Source organism: Vidua chalybeata, chromosome 6, assembly GCF_026979565.1.
Source record: "Vidua chalybeata isolate OUT-0048 chromosome 6, bVidCha1 merged haplotype, whole genome shotgun sequence".
NCBI classification, from domain to species: domain Eukaryota; kingdom Metazoa; phylum Chordata; class Aves; order Passeriformes; family Viduidae; genus Vidua; species Vidua chalybeata.
Genome location: NC_071535.1, coordinates 9,694,981 through 9,720,736, shown reverse-complemented (window position 1 = coordinate 9,720,736; position 25,756 = coordinate 9,694,981). Strand labels below are relative to the sequence as shown.

At 38.1% G+C, this 25,756-nt stretch overlaps 2 protein-coding genes across 3 annotated transcripts in view; one reads left to right on the top strand and one right to left on the bottom strand.

Moving 5' to 3' along the window:
- Window positions 1-15,083: 15,083 nt before the first annotated feature.
- Window positions 15,084-25,756, top strand: part of TDRD9 (tudor domain containing 9) — a 68,486-nt gene continuing 57,813 nt past the window's right edge. For both annotated transcript variants that reach the window (XM_053946785.1, XM_053946784.1), the window contains exon 1: window positions 15,084-15,235. In XM_053946785.1, the coding sequence (XP_053802760.1) occupies window positions 15,084-15,235 (152 nt within the window). The remainder of the gene's footprint in view (window positions 15,236-25,756) is intronic.
- On the bottom strand, window positions 20,769-22,242 carry RD3L (RD3 like). Its single transcript, XM_053946787.1, has 2 exons — window positions 21,944-22,242; window positions 20,769-21,095 (listed from the first exon to the last, which is right to left on the bottom strand). The coding sequence occupies exons 1-2, from the start codon at window positions 22,240-22,242 to the stop codon at window positions 20,798-20,800; spliced, it is 597 nt and encodes a 198-aa protein (XP_053802762.1). The 3' UTR covers window positions 20,769-20,797.

Genomic DNA, 25,756 nt, shown 5'->3' with positions numbered 1-25,756 from the left:
AAGTAAGAGTGTGTATGTAAAGATATATTAATTTGTTACTGTGGCCTTAAGTAGCCTTTCATTCCAGAATCATGCTGACTTCCTAAGGCTGCAGCAATAAAGTGTTCCTACTGAACAATAGTCATATGCTGCCATGCTTGAATTCACATACAGCCAAGGCATTTCAAACCCCACCAAACCTGTTCAGAGATAAATAAACTACAAATAATAACCTAAAGGAAACACTTTGATGTCTGTTTGGTATACAGTATTTAAGACACGTGAACAGGAGAAAGATACTTTTTCATCACTGCCTTGTAATATTCTAAAGTAATGTATGCTGGACTAGGTGATTCATGATCTGAAGTTTCCCTAGCCCAGCACTTGGTGCATCATTCTGAGAAGTGTAACAATTAAAGCAGGAGTGAAGCATTGTATGTGTGTGTAGCATAGCTGTGTGCACTTCCTGGGATTTGGGTGTCTGGCATGTCATGTGTTCCAGCCCTGCATTTGGTGGATTAGAGATAATTTCTTTAAACAATAACAGAAATTGTGTACTTAATCCAATACACATGATGCAAAAGCACGTACTTAGTTGAAAATGCTGTGGTCTCATTGGGACTGTGTTGCTGTCCACTCTCATAAAATTACTGCACTAAAAGGTATTGGTTTATATTGTAGCTGCAGAAGACACAGTCCTGTAAGATGACATGCCACCATCTTTATAGATGGAAAATCTTGTTCTGCTCCTCTGTAATTTATAATAAGGAAGTCATTAACCATATGCTAAGAGGTAGAGAAAACAAAAACTTCAATGTCCTAGCAGATTTCTCTCTGCTTGTACTTTTAGGCTTTATAGCCATTTGAGCTCTCAGGATGTTTCTTTATAAAAATCCTTTCTCTTGACATTTTCAAGATGCCCATGATGAGTGCAAGTATCTGAGATGAGCCAGATGATAGGTCATTAGTTGAAACATTAATTAGGGACAGTAAATCCTTCACTCTTTACTCCTCCTTTATTTATGTGCTACTGTGTTTTGGGTGTACCACTTGGTTAATGTGAGGGGAAAATGATGGGCCATGTTTTAAGGTTGAGCCCAGCTTTTTAATTTGTTACTGTAAGACTAAAATTGTTCTTACGTATCTCTTCCATTACTTAGTTAAGTGTTTTTTACACTTAAAAAAAAACCACTTAAGTGTTTTTTACACTTAAACTCTTAAGTGTTTTTTGCACTTTCTGTGTGAAGAGATTTCAAATACTTTCTCTTTCAGCTAAAAGTCTAATGCAGAATTCTGTGATACATGATCAGTTTTTCCCTCATGCTGCAAAAATTTTGGGTTTTTAGTCTTCAACTTTTCTATTAACCGCATCATTCCTTTGTTTTAGATGGCCAACTACTTATTTAATATAATTGAAACCAACCTCCTTTCTTTTGTTTACTGCTGTAGCAGATGCAGGTTTGTCTTCATATTATATTTGTATTACTGCAATATTCAAATCCAGTAATTCCTAATTTGAAATGTGCATCTCCTACTAGAATTTGTCCTTTTCTTAGTTACCTTTCTTGAGGTAAATAAATCTAGAAAGAACTAACATGAAGGGTGTATCATGTAATGAAGCTCCTGCTTCCAGCTGTTGAACCTGGTCATGTGTGAATTTGAAGGGCTGCAGCTTGGAAGGGCAGATTGGCAAAATCCTCTGCTCAGTTCTGAAGTCTGGGATGTACTGAAAGGTATTTTCTAGTAATTACTGACAAAGTGATGTGCAAAGGAGGCTTAGAGAGGAAAACATGCCTCTGAGCAGAAGAATGCTCATGTGGAGTAGGGGAAAAAATTATAAACCCAATGAAATGTTCATTTAAAATAAACCCTTATCTGTTTCTACTTAGTATTCAAACAACTACATTATTAAGACCACACTACTGGAAATAACATTCTTTACCTTTTTTTGTGTATGTACTTATGATAAATTTTACAGATTAGAATACACAAGGTAACTCCTCTCAAGAGACTGAGTATTAAATCTGTTAAATAAAACACCATTGCAGATGTGCAAGAGGTTCTGATTTAACATGCATCTCTGTGGAAAACAATTCTGCACTCTCTCTCTCTCACATATGTATCTATATAGATAGAGATATGCATATAGATATGTGTATATATATATAAACACCACCTTAAATTACCACTTTTTGAGCTTTTGATTACCAAAAATTGTCAGAGCATGGCTGTCTTCTATACAGGTATATACAATTTATTGTGAATCTGAGTTTTTCAGTCACAAACACTATTTTAGTAGTGCATTTTAGAAGAACATCTGCACTCAGGTAATCTGACCAGCAGATGTAATCTAACATTTGCAATTATGATTTTTGTATGCTATGAAAATAATGGGTTTGTGCCTTATTGATGCTTAAAGTTCATCCCTTCTGTTTCTGTAAATATTCTTTTTCTACTTAAAGCAACAATATTCTAGTCCAGAGAATATTAATGAGACAAGTTGATTCTGTTTCCAAGTGCCCTGTTTTGTAATCTACCAGAAATAAATTTCTGAATAATTTTTTCTGTTTAACTACTGTGATGCTACAACAAGGTTTACTACAGTCCTTAGCTGCATAAACATAAGAATGTCAATAGTAGAAGCAGATGAATTGTGTAGGGCATTGATGGAAACTTATTGAAAATATTCAGTGAAAAGCTCCTGAAATAGTGACAGAAGAAAATGTATCACTGGTATGTGTTTAGAATCTATATTAGGTTGACTTATTCAAAGAAGATACCATTATATGCAGTTGAACCTGAGAATATTTAGAAGGCTGGAAAGGAGTGTGTTCATCACGGAGGAGTACACCCAATTATAACCTACTTGCTGGGGGATGATTAGATACTACTTTAAAGTTTGTCTACTGTTTATGTCTCAAATTCAAAACCAGTATTTCTATTCTGTCGAAAGGTACAAGGTACTGTAATCTTTTTTCTATTTATTCCATTTTCCTATGGGAAACATTTTTTTCTTGCCTTCTGCTTTTCTTCCTTCTAGAAAGGTGTGAGTATATATTTAATGTACTAGCCTTAATTTAAAAAGAGGTGTGATAGTTAGCATTAATAAGAATACATAATTTGAAAGTAAAGTAAAAATATTTTTTGCAAGATTCCTTTTCTAGTTGCATTACTCCAAAAGAATTACTTAAATCAAAGTATGCCGAACAGTATTATGTCTTGGTGTTTACTTAAACCAAGAGTCAGGTCCTTTGTTAAAACTGGTATGACTCAAATTCTTAGCTTACTGAAAGAAATGCAGAATTTAAATTTTAGCTAATTATTTTAAAGAAGTGTCTAGAGATCCTAACTGAGACCAGAAGAATTTTCTTTTCAAGCCGTATGTGATATGTGGAATACAACATCAGGGGTATAAGGAGAGAATTGTAATGTCAGGTTTAAGAGAATTTAGGCAAGACTATTTCTCTGTACAACTGCACTAAATTAAAAGGTATACCTGAAGCATCATGAGTATGGAGTCAATAATGGAGTGCTGAAAAAAGGATAGCTTGAGACACATATATATATACAAAATAAACAATAGAGTTAATTATAAAAGTGAATGCTCCCAAAAGGGAGGTAGGTCCCTGTATTCTTGGTCGTCTCTCAAATGCCTGTTCACATTCTAGTCCACTTTATTAATCCCTCCTTTTTCCTCCCATAATACTCTGCTTCTTTTCAGTTTAGTTGTTGCCAGTTTGCTTGTTTACATAGCATTCCATATGAAATACCTCACAACAGTTTCTACTTCATACCTAAAGAATTCCCCCTTAATTGCAACAATTCTTAATATTATCAAAAGCATGCTAAACACAACAGGTTAAAACAAGAAATGAAGACTACAACTAATACTGCAGAAGAAAATCTGCGTAGGCAGCAGTCACCACAGATGGGATTCATTCAGTATACAGCTCTTAGTTCTACCACCCACATAATCCCCATTATCATTTCCTACCAAATACACTTCATTAGCTCTGAAGAAATCTCTATTGTTTCTCCCAGCAGATCACTGAAGGTACTGTCATGATATGGATATAAAAGTTAAAGGTCACATCAATTAAAAACCATTCCCTTACAATCCTTTAAGAAAGTCATAATAATTAAGCATATTTTCATTTGATGACAACCAATAACATAATCTGATGAACCACTACCAATTTTATAATTTATAAGTATTCTTCCTGCTAGTACTGAGCATTAGGATGTCATCATCCAGTGGTTCTCCCTGTTCCCTATCTGTTTGTCCATTTGTCCCAATTAATTAAGTGATAGTATAAACTCGAGAAAGCAATGCGCTGTCCCAGAGGAAGGAAGCAAGGCTCTGCCTTTGCTGGAGCACAAGCTGTCATTCCTGATTTCTATTTAGGGTGGAGTTGTGCTTTCTTTTTGTTGCTCCAACTGTTGACACTGATGACAGTTCTTCCAGGAGAGACAGTGCTTTGATCATGTGCGGAGTTGCAGACAAGGAGGAAACTTGCATTGCCTTGTTATGAGGGACATGACGACTTAGGGAACTTGGCTGAGTAAATGGCAGGATAGAAATTCTGATTCTTCTGCCCTTTTTCTGCAACCTCCCTTCCCCTCCCCCAACTGCTGTGCTATCACCTAGTTATAAAGCAGCTTTGCTGTAAATGGAATCAGATGGGTCCAAATTAAAATGAGCTTGTTGTGTTAGAGGGGGAAAACCCCATAAAATTATGAAAAAATCACCTGATCTGATTCACAAATAACTGTAACAACACAACTATGAGGAGCGAGGCACTGCAGTGTAAGAGTGCAAACTCCAGAAGCTGGTGTAGCTGCGAAGAGTACTCATACTGTTAAACCACAACCAAAGACAGAATTTAATTAAAACCTCTAAATCATCCATTCTTGTGGTAGTCAGTTCGTTTTGGGTTAGGACAGAATAATTGTTTCCAAGTACCTTTGCCTGCAGCAGTGAAGTAGACTACATAAGACTGTCTTATTTACAAGATTTTAATAAATTACCAAATCAGCCATGTAGCTTTATGTTCTTAAAAATATTAGCTGCTAAATGTTAGTTGCTAAAGGTCATGGAATTATAGTTTGAAGAGTTTGCTGTTAAAGCGCTATCGTGTCACTTCTTGTTCCTCCATTTAACAAATTGTTAACTAATGTATTTAATGCCTCAGGGACTCTCCATCTCACTATTCTTTCCTTCCCAGTAATTCCACAGATTTCTTTGAATGAAACAATGGAGGTTTCACACATTGATTTCCTCTGTTGCAGTTCAGCCAGCTGGTGGTGATGTCACACACAACCACCTGTGTCTGACAAGCACCTGATACTGTTCCTTCCTTAAGGACTCAAAGTACAAGACACATGTACATACCAGCTCTGTATCGGTGTTTGGACTACAAACACTGAATTGCTATCATGATTCAGATAAACAGGAGACCTGTTCAGCTGTTTTAGTTACTTTGGATCATTTCCTGCAGCTTTACTCATCCTCTAAATTAACATGAATACACATTTGGGTTGTTCCCAAGTTAGCCATTAAGGAGGTTAAGTAGGTTGGGCCTTGTGACTAATGTTTCCTTGGCTCTGACTCTTATTTTGCTGCTCCCCTAGAGTATTCTATCATACTTTATTAGCATGCAGGAGAAACTGTGAGATTCCCAGTTGTAGGACAGAACTTGAAATGTTCTAAGAATTTCCAAGCTCCAAAATGTAATCCCAGTTGTAAGACCCAGCATGGAGGGGCAAATACAGAAGTACTTGTACTGTAAGAAGACATCTTGCATTAACATTGTCATCATTAATACAGTTTCCTACTGCTGAGCTTTCATGTTCTGTATTGATTATAAAAAAAAGTTACCAGTGCCACAACAAAACTTAGTCAAAAGGATGCTGCTGTAATTGGATGAGGTTCTTCAACACCTAAAGATGTTGTTGTTCCACTAACATGGTAAAGGTAGTGAACAGGTTTTGTCACTGCTGATGCCTCATCGCAGGCAACAAATTAAGAATGCAGTTACTTAACTATTTTACTACATAAAGTTTAAATGTAATCCTCTTTTAGAAATGTCAGCAATATAAAGAGGCAGCAGCTAAAGGAAAGCAACATGATCCATCAATGTGCAGTAAGCATATCCCTCACCAGTGTTTAGTTGTGAATCATGATGAATATTACATCCATGGATTAATGTCCTGATCTTACATAGTCATTTGCATAGCAAATGGGTTTGTTCAGGAGCTGAGTATTGTCTGTTTAGACACTTACCTGGAACAAGAAAATATTTTTAAGTTAGCTTTAGAAATCACCTTAGCTAAATTACTAAAAAGGAAGAAAGGCACATATTCTAAAGAGTATTCACTTCAAGGGTGGGTACTCCTTGAAATGTTTGTCTACCTAGGGCTATGCTCCAGGTGCTAGTGCTGCAATGAAAATTGATTACTCTTTCCACACCTCTCTGTAGATATGAAATGGCTCTTACAATGCCTTAGTTTGCTTTCCTCTCTTGTGTTTTACATTACTTCAGCATAGAGAAGCAGGAAGTATGGAGAGAGTACTACAGGTGTTACATGTTATGGGTGTGTTGATTTCTGCTTTCGAGTCAAGCCACTGACTGAATTTCCTCTTTCTATATGCTACTCAAGTAAAAAAAAACAAAACAAAACATCTATTTAAACATTAACACCAGTCTTACTTCCTCTATCTTTTGCAGGTATTAAGTATCACAAAGCAGGGAATATTCTGTAGCCTTAATAGAAATTCCTGACAGAGAAGCAACAATGGAAGAACCAGTTGCATATGGCATTGTTTCAGTAGAAATTATCATTTTTATAATGCAGACACTGCTGCCCATATGTTCTTTCCTTCCCTACTAGAAAATAAAGCAAGTCAGATAGAAAGAAGTGTTAAGACTTGAAGCAGGTGAAGTTTACCTAGAAGTGCAGTGAAGTGCGCTCCAAGGGCAGGTCAGCAGCAGCTCTTCTTGCCTTCCAACCCAGGAGATCAGAAGAGCATGTTGATGTACCTCAGTGACAATGGTCTGGCTAAGGTGAAGCAAATCCTGCAGCAATTAATATTTTTTTACTGATATGTCTGCCTGAGCTATGTAATTGAAAATTCCTAAAGCAGGTCATTTGAAGTATGTGTGGTATCTTAGGAACTATAACTTAGTGATCATAAATTTGCATTACAAATGCTCTTATAGCTCCTTACTTGGCATAAATTTTCAATCTGAACTGCTTATTAAGTATACCACAACTCACCCACCCTGTAATTACCACTGGCTTAATATCTGTTCATTTAAGTTCCATTTTCTTCTAGTTTTTATTCTCTATTCCCTTCTCTTGGATGCTTTTGATTTTATGTAAAAAAATCTAGGAGTTCTTTCGATTTCTCATTCATTTTTCTGTGGTGAGGAAACAGAAAAACCCATATAAAAATGATTAAAGAAATCAGCTAAAACAGATCAAGGAAAGGTGTAACAAAGAAAACTGTGGAAGGTGGAATAAATATCAAAAATACATGAGGGACAGATGTCATCTTTTCAAACCAGTGATGCTAAACTTGCCTTCTTTAAAAAAAAGCTCTCAGAGAAGTAAGACTGTAGATTTTACTCTACTCAGTAGGTACAGCTATTAAGCATAAGTATAAATTTTGAAGAAATTAAAGGCAACAGTGTTTGGAATGTTTACCATCAGCAGGTAAGGTTATCAAGTTCCTGAGTGTTCAAATACTAAACATTTAAGCTATGGCCAGATACTGCAGTCAGGACATTGAAAAGCAAAACTTTAATCAAGCTGAAAGATTTAAGATGTTTCAGTGAAGTAGTTAAAAATATGTACGTAAGCATTAAGTCATTAAAATTACTTAAGCCTCTTAATCTTCTCAAAGGCAGATTAGGCTAAATTTAAATAAAACATGACATGAAGTCCAGTTTTGGTTTTACACACTATGTATCCTTGGTACAGAATTCAGTATGCACAGTTCTGAACACTGATTTTCATAAGATAGCCTATGTTCCTTCAGTCTCCAAAATACACTTGCTATGGAGTTCTAACAGCTATCTGAAAAAAACACTCATACCCATCCTAATAACACAAGTATTACTTCTACACTTCCAGGAAAAGGGAAAACTCTTTGAAGCCAGTTAAATGTTTGTGCTCATACCAACTGCTGCCAGTGTGTGATTTCATTATTCCCTTTAAATTCTGAGGTTTTCTGAGGTAAGCTCCAATGGCAAATGGAAGTCCATGTAATATCAATTTTCTTATACAATATGGGCATGTTATCACTTATTCCTTTACAAAACTTGTGACTAAAGGAAAAGCCTTTCAGAATAATTCCTTAGCTCTACTGAATATGAAAGAACAAAAAAATATAGTTGTCAATCATGCCCTTTTAAATGTTTATTTGTAAACATTTTGCATTGTGTTTTCATAACAATGTAACTTTTGCTTTTAAACCCTGCAGAACTATTAACTCTTTAAAAATGTAAGATTTAAAAATTAATTTTGGTACCCTTGATTACTGAACAAGTTGACAAAAAGCTGGGGATTAAGTCCTCATACTTGGCATCCTATTAAATGACATTTTTAAAGTTAATAGCCAAAAAAGCTATTATGCGGGAAGGGGGGGGCGGGGAGGAATGGAATCCCATTATGAAGTTTAGTTATAAAGATCTGGTCCCTTTTAAAGTACTGTTGAAAAAGTTTAACATAGTACTTAGAACTGTAGAAGCTTATTCTAAAAATTAGGTTAGCACTGCACTCCAGCACATATTGTCCAACATCTTTAATTACTTGTTGCTCAATGGATTTATTCTTTTTCCAATTACAGCAGATGGATCAGGTACAGTTCTAGTATTTATTTCCCTATGGTTGTAACTCCCTTCATTTGCAGCAGAAATGATGAACCACCAAATTCATATTCCAAGAAGAGAAGAGATCTTTAATGATGGCCAGAACCAGAGGACTCTGAAACAAAGACACAATTTAGGCTGTTCAAACAGTAAAGCAAATCAATTCAGGAATGTAGTGCAGGTCCTAGAACTGACAACTGTACTTACATCTGAGCACAAAGATTGGCTATTCAAATGAAATAATACCCTCAGAATATGTACATAGGTAAATTTAGCAATTATTAAAATTTCTCTTTTGCAAGTTTTAAAGCCCTATTACAGTCAAACATCCATTCTTCCTTGGTTTTGTTATGGTTCTTCCAGAACTGGACTTTATTTACACTGTTATTCCAAGTCTACTAGGCAGTATTTTCTCTAATTGCACATTTCAAAAAGTAAATTATGTTTGCAAGTACAAATTCAACTGTGAGCAAATGGGTTCTCTCTCATGCTGCAGCAAGTGAACTAAGATGCAGCAGGTCATGAAAAAATAAATTCCAGTGTGAATTCAGAACAAACTGTCCCTAAATATCTAAACATTACATTATAAAAATATGAATTCAAAACACAAGTTTATACTTTTTAGTTTCTTGATAGCTAAAATAGCAGGTACTCTTGAAATCATGCTGATTTCAGTAATTACATTAAATGGTTGTTACTATTATTTGAAAAAAAATCCTCGCCCACACAGTCAAGGTATAGAATTTCCATTTTACTCCTAAAACCTACACAAAAGATTATTTATGTGCAGATCCACAGCTGTTTCTAGGTTATAAAATTATCAATACAACCAAAATTACTTATTTTGAAGTAGTCTTTAAATATTTGCTAAATCTGTAACTTAAGCCCCAAATTTATCTAATGTAAAATATTCTGAACTAATTTTTACTGCATTTATTTAAAAATTACACCAAGGTATTAGATATCCAATACTTACTACTTCCTGATGATTTTTTGCCTGGGGAAAAAAAAAAAGGAAAAAAAATAAGCTGAACAATGACAGTTAAAAATATATTTCCTATTTACCTCTTACAGATAAATTTTAATTAGCTTATGATTAGCTTAAACAAGAATTGAAAGTGTACAACATGTACTTTCCATGGTACATTTCTGTAAACTTTATATTACTTTTTAGAAGTTGTTTGTTTTTAATTAACCAAGACTCCATGCATTTAAAAATTATAGTCAACAAGAATTCTACATCAAAAGAAACTTTTATGGAATGTTACTATTTCACATAATATACGGATATATACACACACAAGATATGTATGTAAACTGAAGTTAAGCATTTGCTTTAAATTTTTCCTTTGTATTTTGCATTCCCATTGTAATTGTTCTCCTAAAACACTGGGTCACAGTGATGAAAAAAAAAATTCTTCATAAGGCAGACTGTTATAAAAGATTGTACAATATCCATCCTTGGAAATACTCACTTAAATTATGAATAAGGTAATAAACAACCTGATCTAACTGGGATCTAACTGCTTCAAGCACTGGTTAGGACCAGGTAAGCTCAAGAGGTCCCTTCCTATCTGATTTATCCTAGAACATACTCTTCTGTAATTCCATAATTATTTGCAAAATTATCCCTCAAAGTGCAGAATGGCTTACAGCTATTAAAAACTATTTTCCCTTTCAAATAAAGCTTAGCATACAGTTGCCATTTATCCAGGTTTTTTGGCCCTCAAAAGTCTACACCAGGTCACGAATTAACATAGCATGACATGAAGACAAGTTTCAAACAGTCTCTCCATTTTGAACTCTCCTTGAAATAAAAGGTTAAATCAAAAGGTAAAACTTTTTTTTTCTTCTTGTCTACCTCAACTACTCATATTTACTTAATAGTCATTAAGTACCCATTAAGATCAGCTACTTATATTTATTTAAACTTTTAAGTGCAGTGTATCAGTTTTGGAATGCTACACATTATTTGGACAAAGCTAGAGAAATACTGATGTAATATCTCTCAGCTGTTCCCACAGCAAGGGATTCCTTTATCTAACTTACAACACTTCATTGCTCACAACACCCAGTAAAGGGTTTGACTTGGGATTTATTGAGCACAGCCTAAATTGACAAACAGGACCTTTAAAACACTATGATCTCTTGTACCCTTCTGCTTTAAGGGACCTGGCCCACTCAAATTTATTATTTTTACATTAGCTATTCTGTTTCTTTCTCTGAGAAAGTCATCCAGTGTCACCAAGTAACACACATGCTCATGTTCAATGATGTAGCTCTCATTTTGAGATGCCATCACCCCAAAATACGCTCTCACATGTTCACGTGAGAAAACCTTTATAAAACTATTTTTTTTTCAAAATCTCAAGTGAGTTAGATCTGCATTTTAAAAACCAATACCTACATTACCTAATCTTCATAATGTAAGCACAGTTACACTGCCATCTGAGTATTTTTGTTAGTAGAACCATTTACAATCAGCATTTAAAACACCTAAATTTTTATAGCAAAGACCTGCCCTAAGGAAGAATGTTAATTTCTTATTTGCTGGCTATCTTCAATGACTGATTCCTGTTTGGGTATTCTCTTCTATAAAAAAAGACTATAATGTGTGACTTACCCCCATAAGAAATCTTGTAGTAGGCATAAGTTGTTAATGCTACACCAACCCATATTTCTTGATACACAGTAGAGAAGTAGAATGACATGGGTCTCAATGCCTTTGGAATCATGGTCTGCACCATCTGAAATTTATAAAAAGTGTTGTCATTTTAACTTTTGCAGCTGTACTCTTACCTGCTGGATTTTTAACATACATACAGACATACATACATATATTCATCTATCTTTATGTATACACACACACTCCTGATGCGTATCAGCAGCAGTTTACAAGTTTAAAAAATCCCCAAGCATGCAGAATTCCAAGCAAAGAAATGAAAATTCAGAGTTAAAGTTACAATTTATGGGCTAACACAAAAAAAAAAAAATTAAAATTACAGTTGATGAAAGGGTTTAAAGATGAGTCAACAGAACATTTACAGAGCAGAAACAGATTTCTCTCTGCCTATCAGTAACAGCTTTTTCCTAAAGTTTCCCGATTCCCTTAGGAAGAAGTCTCATTCCAGACAAGCCAGCGAGGCTCCTTCCTTGCACTACCAAATTAGCTTCCCTCCCTCGCAGCTGTCTCTTCCAGCATGGTAATTTCTACTCAAAATAGCAACATAAATGATGTTAAGCTAATGAATTCATGCTTTATCATAACTATTTGACTTTTAAAATATGCCCCAAGAGCAAGAAGCCTGTCAGTGTTGGCAGTTTTTTCCCTTCCATGCAGCTTTGTAAGACAAAGAGAAAACTGTAAGAGGTTTTACAATAAAGCTTGTCCCAACTCCCATAAATGTTAGTGCACATTTGCACCACACTGCACTGAGAAACCCCGTGTCTTATGCACACTCAACAGTCACTATTCACACTTATTACAACCCAATAAAAAGTCAGACCCAGGAAAAAAAGTTGAGTTAAGCTTCTCTGAGGTAATCTGCCGTAACTAAATGTAAAGCATCGTTTGGTAACGCATCTCCTCTCTAAGAGGAGAGGGTGCAAGAGCAGCCATTGTCAAAACAATTGGAAAAATCTAGGTGTTTCTTAAAGAATGAAAGCAACTTTGAGGCGCTTCGTATATAATTACAGACAAACTCACATTACATTTGTTAATGGACAGTCATTTCAATAATTTATTATTGTGGCAGAAGTTCCTGAAACACCTTTGTTCTTTCACCGACACTATTAACGACACTGCATTAAGGACACTGCCCACCTAAATTTCCAGCGTTTGTAGTTTCAGATGAACAGTGGAATACAAACAGTTACTCTGCTATAGCAGAATATCAAGACATACTAACAAACAAGGAGACTGAAGAGAACAGGAAGGAAAGATTTCCCCACCGCTACAGGACACAGGGAATAAGCAGTGCTGTTTCCACTTAACCCCGTGCCAAAGCCCGGCAGAGACCTTTCCCCAGGGCCTGCGCGGGCGCGACGCCGTTTTGAGTATTTTTTCTGATATCTACCCGGAACAACTCTGTATTTGCTGTCTCCTTGACCTCCCCGCCACAACCCGCCGCAGCTCGGGGCACCTGCCCGAGCCCCGACCCGCTGCACGGGGGCGGGAGGGTAACGGCGAAGTTCCAGCGCCGCGGGCCGCGTTCCCTTCCTCCCTTCTTCCCTTCCCAGGCTGAACCAGCACTGCCCCCACCGGAGACACCCCCGAGCGGTGCCCGCCAGGACCCAGGCGGGGCTCGCCGGGCCCAGACCCACCGTGCCAGGGGAGCGGCGAAGGTCACACTCGGGAACGGGGACGGGTCCGCTGCCGCCGCGGGGTGCGCCGGGAAGGGACGCGCGGCGGGCGGGGACAGCAGCGCCCCCTAGGGCCGCGGAGGACCAGAGCGCCGTCGCACCGCGGCGGTGCCAGCCCCGCTTCCCTGGGAATCACGGAATCGGTCAGGCGGGAAGGGACCGCAGTGACGCACCTGGAACAACCTCCCCGCTCAAGCAGGGTCATCCCAGAGCTCGTGGCACAGGATTGCATCCAGATCGTTCTTTAATATCTCCAGTGAGGGAGACTCCACACCTTTTCTGGGCAACCTGTTCCAGTGCACGGTCACTGCACAGTGAAGTTCTTCCTCATGTTCAGGTGGAACTTCCTCTGCATCAGTTTCTGCCCATTGCCTCTTGTTCCATCACTCAGCACCACTGAGAAGAGCCTGGCTCCCTTCTCTTGCCACCTTCTCTTTAGATATTTATACACACTGATGAGGTCTCCTCTCAGATGTTTCTTCTTGAGGCTGGACAGGCCCAGTTCTTTCAGCCTTTTCTCATTAGATGCTCCAGGCTCCCAGTCATTATCTGTTGTCCTCCACTGGACCTGCTCCAGGAGCTCCACATCCCTCTCGTACTGAGGAGCACAGAACTGGACACAAAACTCTGCATTCACCTCCCCTAGGCTGAGCAGAGGGGCAGGATCACCTCCCTCGATCGGCTGGCAATGCTCTTCCAGTGTAGGTCTTCACCTCAGTCCTGCTTCCCAAGAACAAGCGCAGCAGGTCCCATGCCAGGACAATGCCGGGAAGGGCCTGTCACAGTCTATGCAGCGTGTCCCTTAGGGAACAGCTTGTCCTGGAGGAGTGGGAGGCACCCGCTGGGCCATATTTATGTAGTCTGAAGCACCTACGTGCTTTGCAGGCCGTTTCCTCCAGGTGCAGGAAGGACAGGGTGACTGGAATTCCAGAGCTGTGCTCAGGCATTGTTCAGTGGTGTGAGGGGGGGAATGACCACCCAGGCCTCCCGAGGCTGTGAAAGGAAAGCAGAGCTTGTGTGTGTTGAAATGCTGTAGTGGGATCACAGACAGCATTTACTTTCCCAGTGAGTGATTTACATAATCTGCAGGTGTAGAGATTTGCTACATGAGCTTTGTCATAGAGGGCAAGACTTCTTCAATCTTTCATGGGCTTTTTTTTTGCATTTAATATAGAACCATAACTTATGTCAAAATACTGCATGTATGTCACCTCTTTCATTTAAAACATGAAATTTTAGTGAGGAAAATCCCCTTCTTTCTTTAATTTAGGATTTTGAGGCTTGTACATTAAGCAACCGGAGGCTGTGGTATCCATACATCTCTACATATGCCCCAGATTTGTATCTACCTATCTGAGAGTAACAGTTCTTAAGCAGCCAAATGCCAGCATTGGATCAGGTACTCAGTGTGGAGATGATAAATCCTGTTAGAGAAAGCAAAGGTCTACCCTGTGTTCATATTGGTTTTCATTATTTATCTGATTTAACAAATTGCACCTAGATGTTTTCAGTTATTTCAGAAGAGAGGACGGCAGGATTAAGGGGAAGTTCAACAGTCACGTTTATCTTAATTCCTATTCTTCTTTTGAAATTTATCCAGTAGGGATGACAGACCTTAGTGTTCGACCCTGCCGGACACTTCTGATCTGCGTCTGTAGGTCGTGCCTTTCTAAGGAAGGCTTTAATACGTGCCGGGGGCGGGTTTAGAGGCATTGGGCGCGCAGCTCCCCGTGACGGGGGCGCGAAGGGCAGGCAGGCCGCCGCCGGGAGCGCTCCCGCCGGGGCGGGGCGGGGCGGGGCGGGGCGGGAGGGTGTGCCCGGGCAGGGCAGGGCGGCGCGGGACCGCGTGCCGGGGCCGCCATCCCCGCCATGCTGCGGAGGCTGCCCGAGGGCCAGCGCCGGGACTGGTTCACCGTCGGCGGGGTCGTCACCGCTGCCGAGCTCCTGGGCGAGGAGGAGCGGGTCGGCCTCCCTGGCGCTTCTCCCCGCTACCCCGCACAGGAACCATTGAGGGCTGCGGGGTGAGTGCGGGCCGCTGGGCCGCTGCTCTTGATGGCCTCCCTCTCTCCTCTCTGCTGTGTGCCCTGGGCATTCCCCAGAGCCAGGGCAGCCTCCTCTGGCTCCTCTGCTCTGGTGGGCCCAGGCTGTGTAGTTGCTGGATGCCAGCCTAACACCCCCGGTAGCGTTTGTGGCTGATGCGTTTCTATGCGTTTAATATTTGATGTTGTTTTCTGATTTGCTGCTTAGGTCTATTGTCTCCGTCATCACTAGATATGTTGCGTGTAGGGTTTGCTTTCTCTGAAGTGCATTAGTGCTGGTGTGCAGCTGTACCTAGTCCGGTTGAAAAACTGTAGAACTGTACTAAAAACTGCTCAGTTTATTCTGATTCAGGTGCATTAACTTAAAATTTTTTCAGTGGTAAGTGACAAACGAGGTTCACAAGTTCATTGCTGTCGTGACCTAAGGAAGCATTTAAGTTACCAGAGTATAGCAAGTCAGAGGTATATTGACTTATTGTTCCTTATTTGTTTTTCTCAGATGGCAGAGTTTACAGGCAACAAGAAGTGTATGTGTGTTTGCATAGCAGCCAGGTACATTTGCTTTTCAGTGGAGTCTGGATGTTGAAATCCAAAAACTACTTCTCCTGGATGCTGCCTGGAGTGTGGCAGTGCATAGTAATCTTGGTGTTTAGACCAGGTGTGGTAGTGTATCTGTGGTTCCTATAGAAAACTGTTCTGTATGCACTTCCATAGAGTATTTTTCGAGATGAGCTGGGCATACACTCCTGTGTGTTTCGGGTTTTATTTTTCCCTGTGTGGTGCACTGCAGTAGAGGTGTGTTTATCTTAAAAGGTGTACATTGGCATCTGAGAAAGAATGATCTTTTCGTGTAACATCTTGCTATCAGGTAGTCTGATATTTCAGCAGAGACTGTTCAGGCTATCAGTGTTTCTGTCTTTGCTTCAAGTGAAGGACAAAACTGGCACCTCAAAATACCTATTCCTTTTTATCTTTCAGTGTAAAGATGCCATTACCAAGCTCTGAATCACTGACCAAGAGCTACTGGGCTTTGTGCAAGTAGTTAAAATTTTCCAGAAGTGACCAGACAAAATTTTGCAGTTCTTTTAAGTTATTTCTGTGAATATGATGCCTCAAGCCAGTACAAACAAATGTTTGTAACTTTTTGGTCGTTATTTAGGTGATAGTAACATTTCTGTAGTATTTATTGTTTGACTCTTTAACCCAACTGAGTACTAAGCCACAAGATCTATTTTGTGTATTTCCTGTACACAGGAGAAATAAGATTGATCAAGCCTTGTGTGACTAGGCAGAGGCACATCTTCATTTTTGGTTGACCAGAAAGCTCTTTCTATTCATAAGTCCTAGCAGATGACCTGATTGTGAATTTGACAGCTGTGTTAGTAGGGAAAAAATATTTTTACAGGTTTGGTTTTATAATTTTTTTTTCTCCATGTCTGAGTGGGACAGAAGCATCTTAAATGACCATTTATGTAAGTGTGGACAGAATTTCTTAAAAATAGCTATAAAACTTTTGAGCATAGATGACAAGTGCATATCTGTCCTGCCACGAAATGGAAGGAATCTGTATGAGAAGCTGTGTTTGCTTAGGTGTGTTTTGTTTCCATGCATACTTCTGTTTCACAGCTCTGGGAATGTGCTTACATTTCGAGTGTTTTTGCAAAACTTGAAGTCTCTATAGGAAGTTTAGACTCAAGCATTTCAAAGGAAATGCTTGTATTTTATTCACTGACTTCTTAAGAAAGCGTTTGAGGAGCTGAAAACAAAAGAATTTCTCCTCATTTGTTGAGGCTGCTTGTAGCATAATTGTCTATTTCCTTCAAAATTATTTTTTTGTTTCTTGGGAAAGTCAAAACTAAAGTTACTCAGATTTTTTAAATGCTTATTTATGTTTAGTTGAAGCTGGATATACAATTACTGATGGACACTTGTCTGCCTACCAGTTTTGTCTGAATTTATACGTAAGAATGTGTGGGTTTAATACCAAATTGGTAGTAACAGGTGTGTTATTGCACACGAGTGTGTGTAATAATACTTTACGGAAACATTACTGAGATTGTTTAATGGGATCTAAAAGCCTCGTGTCTCCCTTAAAATGAGATGTGGAATGTGTTTGCTTCCTTTACTGATGATGCTTCATTTTCCAAGGTTTTAAGATTCTTTTGCTTCCAGAACTACCTCTAGAATGGCAGTATTAGTAATTGAGCTGGTTGGGGAAAGGTAGTAGAAATAGAAACTGCATAAAATCTGACTAGAATTTCTGTCCTTAAACAGCTCATTGATTAACTTTTTAACTCCTTTTATTAGGTTTAACTGAAAGAAAAGAAATTTAGACCCTTAAATCCTTCCTTGGTATCAACACAATTGTGTTCACATTAAGACAGTTAAAGGCTTAAGTGTGTATTTTCAGTGTTTCATAGGTGTACCTTTCACCAAGTTAGCACCTTTTTGAAGCTGACTTACTGGCTGGAAACATTGCATGCTGTTTGCTTTGCTTGACGCTTGTGCAGGTGGGAGACACTGCTGTCCTTTGCAATTACTGCCACTCACCTTTCTGTCACCAGAGTGGTTTGTGTTGCCTGCCTATTGCAGAAATACCTGCTGGCTCAGTGTAAGGGACAATGTGGTTTTAGAACACCTCATGCAGTTTTAGAACACCTCATAAATTGTGTAGGGCATAAATAAAAAATACTTAAAGAAGCAGTTGCAGAGTTCTTGGACAGTGATCTCCCACAGGGTAGTGGTGACTGGCCTTCCAGCAATCTTGCTCCTGTCTGAGGTAGCTGAATTTTAAGGGTATGCATAATTTTAGCAAATGGCTTGTGTCAGCTGGTGAGCTGAAGAGCAGATTTTCTTGGCAGCATGTTGCAGTAAACCTAACAAATTCCTTTAAAATATTTTCAACGTTTTTAGTTGGGCTTCTCTCCCTTACCCCGTTGCTTTTTCTTTGCTTTTCTCTGCTTTTTAACTAGAGAGGGTATATAACTATTTGGTCAGGAGGAAGTGCTTGTACTCCACAAAGTTAACCCACATTTCAGTACTTGAAAAAATGGCCTTAGAGGATGGCATTTTCTCAGCCTTTGAATATTTTTTCCTGCACTTTCTGCGGTTCTCTTTTGCTTTCTCCTTCTCCTTTCCCCCAAATGCAGACACTAGAAGTGGATGCAGTAATCTGATTAAAACATGTATATAAAAGTAGGTGAGCCTTTCTGTGCATTTGCCTGGCACTGTATAGGGATTTAACACTGAATTGGCCATGATGCCTACCTATATTTTTAAACTACTGTGCAGCAACTGCCTTTTAGAATATGGCATAGTTGATAGTCCCTCTTTCTGAACTTGGAAAAATGCATTTGCTTATGTTAAAATGAAATTGAAGTGAAGTTTGCAAAGCATGGGCAAGTTGTATCTGGGGTTATCTTGTTGTTTTTCTTGGTTTTTTTTTTTTTTTTTGGTGATTGTTAAAGTAAGTGGATCTTCCACTGGCCTTCCATTTTCTGTTAGTGAAAATTAGGAAGCTGCATTTTAGAGGTTTTTTTACCAATTTTTCAGATAGACAGCTGTGAGGATACCATTTTAAGAAATAAACTTACATGAATTACCGTTGCAGGAATCTTGCACATTTGACCACTTCAAAGCTATCTGAAACCAGCATTATGGATGTTAATTCTCAGAGTAATATTAATCCTGCCAATGCCTTTTAAATGCTCAGTACCTGTTACTCTCCTTCCTGTAGGAAAGGTACTTGACATTTAATACTTGTGAGAATTTTTATCACTGTGGAAAAATCTTTCTTTGAATCTCTTGCTGCCCTCATACAGGGATTAGATTAGAGCTCCAGGAGAAGAATCTCCTTGTGCTGCATCAGTAGGGCAGAGTAAGTTTAGAACGGTGTTTTTGTTATTAATCCACAAACTGACAAGAAGAGGACAAAGTTTATAGCAGCTCTGAGTGCAGATAGAGGAAGTTTGCATGTCCTTGTGAAGCTTTGTGTATTTAGTTTATGGGAGGGGCTAGTTACTTTTGGTATTGAGCTGCAGCTTTTATTATTTTAAGTCTGTTGGAATTTTTTTTTACTCTAGTCCTCCAGTGCTTTGTCCTTTACATGGATGTGGGAGTTCTCATTGTTTTATCTTCTGTGAATGTTATGTTTTATTTTTCTACATGAAATGTTTTCTATATCATAAGCTTTTGAAATACTTTTTTAATCCATTATTAAAAAAATTTAAAAGTGTTTAGTAAATGAATGTGCCATTTGTTCATCCAATTTATGTTGTATTATTAGTAAATTTTTTCTGGAATAGGGGATACAGCTGTGGAGCATAAGATGCTTTAAAGTTGTGTTACCAACTTGATGAAATCTGATCGGCTTCTTCAGTATGTTTGAAGAAAATACCAGAGGAAGCAGTTTTGTTTATGGAATAGTGTATTCTGTGAATTGGGCCATATGAGTCTTACCCATTTTTTCTGATCCAACAGACAAATCGAAAGCAAATACAGAGAAGACGACGTTACATGAAACATGTGAAAACTTGTTACAGTGATGGGAGCACAATTGGAAATGTAGCCAGCTGAGTTCTGGCATATGTTTTCATTGATTTTCTGCTCTAATTGCCTGCTGTGGTCATGACTGCTATGTATGTGAATAATCTTGTAAAACTTAGTGAACCCACAGTGATAGATCATGGTGGCTGAGAAACATTAGATCTTGTTATGTACAAATTTAGAATGAGCACCTTGTGTGTTGGAAGTGATTTGTTGACTCCTTGGCTATTTTAGAGAAGTACCAACTGATTTCATCAAAATGTTAAAGGTTTATGCAGAATTTGGGTTTCAGAACAAGTAAGTCAAATGAAAAACAGCTATTTACAATTAAATAATTCATTAATTTTTTTAAAGAATAGAGAACTAGTTGTTAAATGCTGTTAAGTATCTAGTGGTTTTGTATAGCTGTCCACCTTCACATACTTCAGCATGTGCAGAGTATAGTTTAGAAAAAAACATAGAAATAATACATGCAGCTAAATCCTGTCAGTATTTTCATGCAATTATTCTTGAAGAAATAATTATTCAGCTCCAAAAAGTATTTACTAGTTTATTTAACTGATGTTATATTAAACCATTTCTTTTACACAGTATAAAGTTCCCTTAGAGCCTAAAAGCTATGTGACAAATACAGAAGTTTTTGTCTAACACTCTGTGGATTGATGCTGTTTCAAAATATGCAAAGCAGCCTTTTTTCGTTGTTGTTCAAATACTTCTAGCTCTATATGGCAGAAAATTAAACTGCCTCAGAGTTTTTGTCAGAAACATCTACATTTTTGATTAAAAGGTGGCTTCAAACACAACAGCTCTAAGAAGCTTTAAAGATAAAAGGTGAGTTGATACCTAAGTTACTGCATACTAGCTATTACAAAGGATTTTAATTTCTAAAGTTGGAATAAAAAGGGGAGCATATCACATTTAGTCCTGCATATCTGGACAGCAGTTACAAGAAAGGAATGTGGATGGCTACATAACTTTTTGAAAGCAACACAAACCAACTTAACTTGATGGGTAGTAATAGGGTAGATTCCAGATTCTGTGAGAGAAGGTGGGAAACATGCTTTGTGTGTTTTTGTCGACATAACTTGAAACCGTGGGGATTTCATCTTTGTCCGACTTGTTGGAGCTGTCACCACAAGGACTAAAATGTTCAGGGCAATTTGTATTCCATGCATCTACCAGCTGCTCTGCTTGGTTTTCTCTCTCAATGGTGGTAAGAAAATCTTTTAAAACTTGCTTGAATATGTAGACTATTTCCCACGGTAAAACATCATTTTCTGCCAAAACTTCCCGAAATCTAGAAAAAAAACCAAAAATTGAAATCTAATCATCAGCACTGAAAACTTTTCTCTTTCCTCTCTTGTCACTTGGGGGTGGGGGAGGAGGAAATTACTTGAGTTCTAGTGTCATTTTTTCCTTGCTGCCACATTTTCCCACTCACCTCCCCCAGAAGACTGTAAGAGGAAAAGAGCTGTAACAATGCACTGGATATGCTCCAGCTATTGTGGATTGAAAGCAGTTGTAATTGGGTAGGCTTTTTTTTTTGCTTTCTTTTTTTTTCTTTGGCCCATCTGGGTAACTTGATTTAAACTGACTTTGCCCTTAGGTGTATTCTGGGCTTTAAAAGGCAAATGGACTTGTTCTGTCCTTTCTGAGTCCTTAGAAAATGTACTTAAAATGCAGGCATAGGAGAATTTTTCTTCATAAAATGTGTGGAGTGGTTTTTTTTAAATTATTTTTAATTTACACTGATTTTTAAGTTTTTAGGAGCTTTCTGGTATTGTGAACAGTAAGGCTGGATTTCCGCATAATAGTGCATTGCATTAGTCCTTTTAATTGATTTTTAGTTACTGAGTTGCTATTTAATGAATAGTAGGGATAAGTAACAGGAAAAATGGTAAGTATCAAAAGGTCATACAAGATTTCCTTTGTTTGGATTAGACCAGGAAAATCCTGATTTAAAACTTCCTTCAGGTGCAACATATTAAAGTGAAGATGTAATTTCTAAAACAACTGTAAAAATGCTCTCCAGTTGCTGGTCATTGCTACTTTGGAAGAGCAGAGCCAAATACAAACTTTGATTAGGTAGAGAAACATCTTACTTGTGACAGAGAACTCGGAGTCAGGGAAATACGAAACAATTACCTGCTGAGAACAGTTCCTGTTTGGCAAGGCTGGATTTGAGAGCACAGAACTTCAAGCTGCCGTTGCTCAGTAGCTGGAATTGTTGCTTGAGGATTTTGGTAGTTCTTGAGCCAGTTGTAATCCATGCCAGTTTTCTGGACTTTTTGTTCATTTTCAATCTCTTGCACTAATCTTTCACGCTCTTTCAGGTGCCATTTCAACTCCCTCAGCAGAGTTTTTGTAATTACTTCTGATCCAGGACATCTTGTGGATTTGTAGGAATCAGTTTTTGACCATTTCATCCAGCCAAAAAGTGGCATTTTTAAGCTGGGGAGAGGAAAAATAATTAATTTTGCTTGTCTGTCTAACTGGTTAATTCTTTTTACGTGTAGACTTCTTTCTTAGGAACTGAATGTTTGAATGAAACTTTATTAATGATTTTAGAATAGTTTGCTATACAAAAACACCAGGCCATAATGAAATATGACAAGTTCTTGCACCTTACAATATTTCCTGAAATTTACAGCATTTGGAGCTACATATCCATCACCTTGGAATTAATTAATATTTTATCCATAGTATACATGATTTAAAAAACAAACAGGGAGGATACCCCTAAACCCTTTCACGCAAGCTAACAAAAAAAACCCCTCAAACCCCACAAAAAACCCAGGTAAATAAGAACACTCCCTCCCAACAAAACACAAACCCCCAAACCTCAAAAATTTGGACTTGCACATATATTTAAAATTGAAATTAAATAATTAGTAGTTAAGTGCTAGAACTCTGCTTGATTTGGTTTTACAACTTATGTATCGATTTTTATTTTAAAAATTATTTTCACATTATCTGGAAACAGAAATCTGGTAGAATAGACTTCTGATTTGCACTTTAACAAATCATGCACACACAAGCATGCAAGTTGGAATAAAATAACATAAATTACCTTTGCAGTTTTCTGTGAACAGTGTTGTTTCAGGTGAGTTTGCTTGAAGGTGTCTTATTCTAGCATATCCCGTTTGCAGGTTGTTAGTACTGCTGGAAGAAAACAAGGGTTTTTTTTCTCTTTTTCCTTTTTTTTTTTTTTTTTTTTTTTTCATTTACTCAAACTGTGCCCAGAAAAAATGACTTTCTGTACTGAATATGACAGTTTAAGTTTTTCTGCTTTTAAGGTTCTTTTTCATCCTCTGTACTGGAGAGAAGCAGTAATCCATTTAACCTAACATGGTCTCTCAAATACTTTCTACCAAGTCCATTAAGATCTCCTACCTTTGAATTGAGTTCTGCCGATGGCAGCAATTTGAAAAAAGATGGTAACAATTTCAAATGCTTGTTGCTAAATCCATCCAAATGTATTGTTGGTAGTGAGATGAATAATGATAGTCTGAAGCAACTACAGACGTGCTTGTAGCTAAAGTTAAGGCTGTCGTATGATGTGATGCTTGGCTGTGCATAGCTGTAGGTCACAGTTTAGAGCTGTATTTTTATGCCCGTAGAGTGCTAAAAATAGCTATGTTGCTTTTATCATCAAACTAAACTTTCAGGCCATTGAGATGCTGGAAGACTTATCTCCCATTAGAGGGGGATCAGGCTGTTCTGCTGTCATTTTTAAACAGCTAAGAATAGTTTTTCTCTAGTAAAGAACATCTAAAGCTTTTGTTAAGTGAGTGTTGACAGAAAAGAGGTATTTGACAGTTGCTCAGGATTTTGTCACTACATTAAATGTTTCTTTCAGATGAATTTCATGAATCTCATGGTTCTATATATTTTCATTACTCTGCATAGCTGTTAGAATTTTTAATTAACATTTCAAGTGTGTTTAAAGAAGCCAGACTGTAACACCTACAGTATGCCATGAAAGACATTTTAATCTAATTAAAGGAATAGAATGATAAGGAGATGCAAATTGAGGTCAAACTGATCTAAAAAGCCCAGAATTGTAAGTCTTACCATAGACATTGCTTCTCTCTCAAGTGACTGTCAGCTGCCTGCTCCCTGTTTCCTTGATGAATATTTTGAGCATATCCATTTTTAAGGTTCATTCTCGGGGATGGCACTGTGCACACTAAAGGTCGCTGAGGGAGTCATTTTCCGTTCCAGTTATCCGGTCTCTTTCTATTAATCTAAACAGTAGCCATGGTTTAAGAAACACTGCCTTTCTTCTTGCCCTTGTTCTAATGGCTGTCTCTGCTCCTCTTAAGTATTTTTCGTTCCTACTTTTCTCCCTCCACTGGTGTGTTGAACAGTTGGGAGAACAAAGGTTCTCTAAATTTGTTCTAGATGTCATACAACATAAAGGATGACGTGTATGGCTGTTATTAAAGCTGATACCACTTATACATTGGAAAAATTCAAATGTCAGTATTAATCCACTTCAGCTGGAAGGTTTTCACATTGCATTGAATGTGGTACTATGAAAAAGGAAGGGAGCTAGGTTTATGAGGACAGAACTGTCCTGACAGATTTTCAGATAAAATTAAAATGCTCCTTGCCACCTCCTTTACAGCACAGTTAACATGTCACCACTTTTTTCCACTGTATCAATCTGCAAGTAAACTGCTGTACAGTGTAAAACCATTACAATGTCTTTGCAAATTAGAGATGCAAACTGGAAAGTGTGCAAAGAAATTAAATGAGAAACCTTCAACTTTTATTTTTCAACCTAATCTTCAGTTGCATCATAGAAGATTCAAGGCAGGATCCTGAGGATCATGTGTATCTTTCCATTGGTAGGAAAGCATTGAAGCTGAAAATTTGTATTGCTTCTACTTTTGTATGTACTTTAGGTGTGTGAGGAGACTGCTCATTGGGGCTGGCACTGGAAAGTGGACCTCAAAAGTAGAGCAGTAGTTTATGCAGTTTCTAGCCCATGGTTAATCCTGGAAACTTTGTTAAGAGTCAAAATTCTACCCAGCTGTCTCTAAATGTATTCCTGGATGTAAAGAGCTGTGTCAGGGTGGAAATTTTGGCTTGACTTTGGCTGATAGTGAGTCTGTTCCCTGAAGGCACTGTGAAGTTTGTCTACATTAGTAACTTAATTATGTCTCAGTGGTCAACTCTGTGCATCCCCAGTCAGAGCAAGGAGTGTTCTCTGTTGTGTGTGGCAGAACAACTCCTGTACTAATGTGCTGGGTTTTTTCCTGTTACTTTCTTTTACTCTGAATATAAATTATACACAGTTCCATTTACTTCTTTATTTTCCGAGGTGTATTTAAGGAGTCTGTTATTTGTTCTTCTTTGTCTGAGGTGAAAGGATTGTCAGTGTGGGGTTAGTACCTGTCATGTTAAAAGAATTCCTCCTAAGATGCACAGTGCATGCACAGTGATTGGTGTGTTCTGGGTATGGTTTGTACTGAAGAGCTGCAACCAAACCCAGCATTCTTGGAAGAGTCCTCATTTTTGCAGTGGTTTTGTTCTGCCATGTGGGTGGCTTGGTGTGAAGGAGTGGTAGTATGGTTTATAGCTCTAGCTATTAACCTGAAGATATCTGGTACTCTAAATCTCATCTGTTTGGGGAATTCCTCCTTTGTCTCCTCTTGTTTGACATCACAAATGTGAGGGAGAACTTGAAAATTAAGATGTAACTTAGACGTATTGCTTTTAATTTTTTTTTTTTTTGACAAAACCAGTTTGAGTAGAAGTTGGTGCCGAAGAGCAGTTTGTTCAATTTAACCAAATGTTACACTGACATGAGCATCCAGGCATGATAAATGGTGAGAATGGTTGGAGGAGAAGCTTCTTACTCTTTTCTTTGGAAAATTTTGTGGCATCTGTACCATGTGAGATGCTGTTGACTCTTGTAGTTGAAAGGAGCAAGAAGTATAGCTCTCTTTA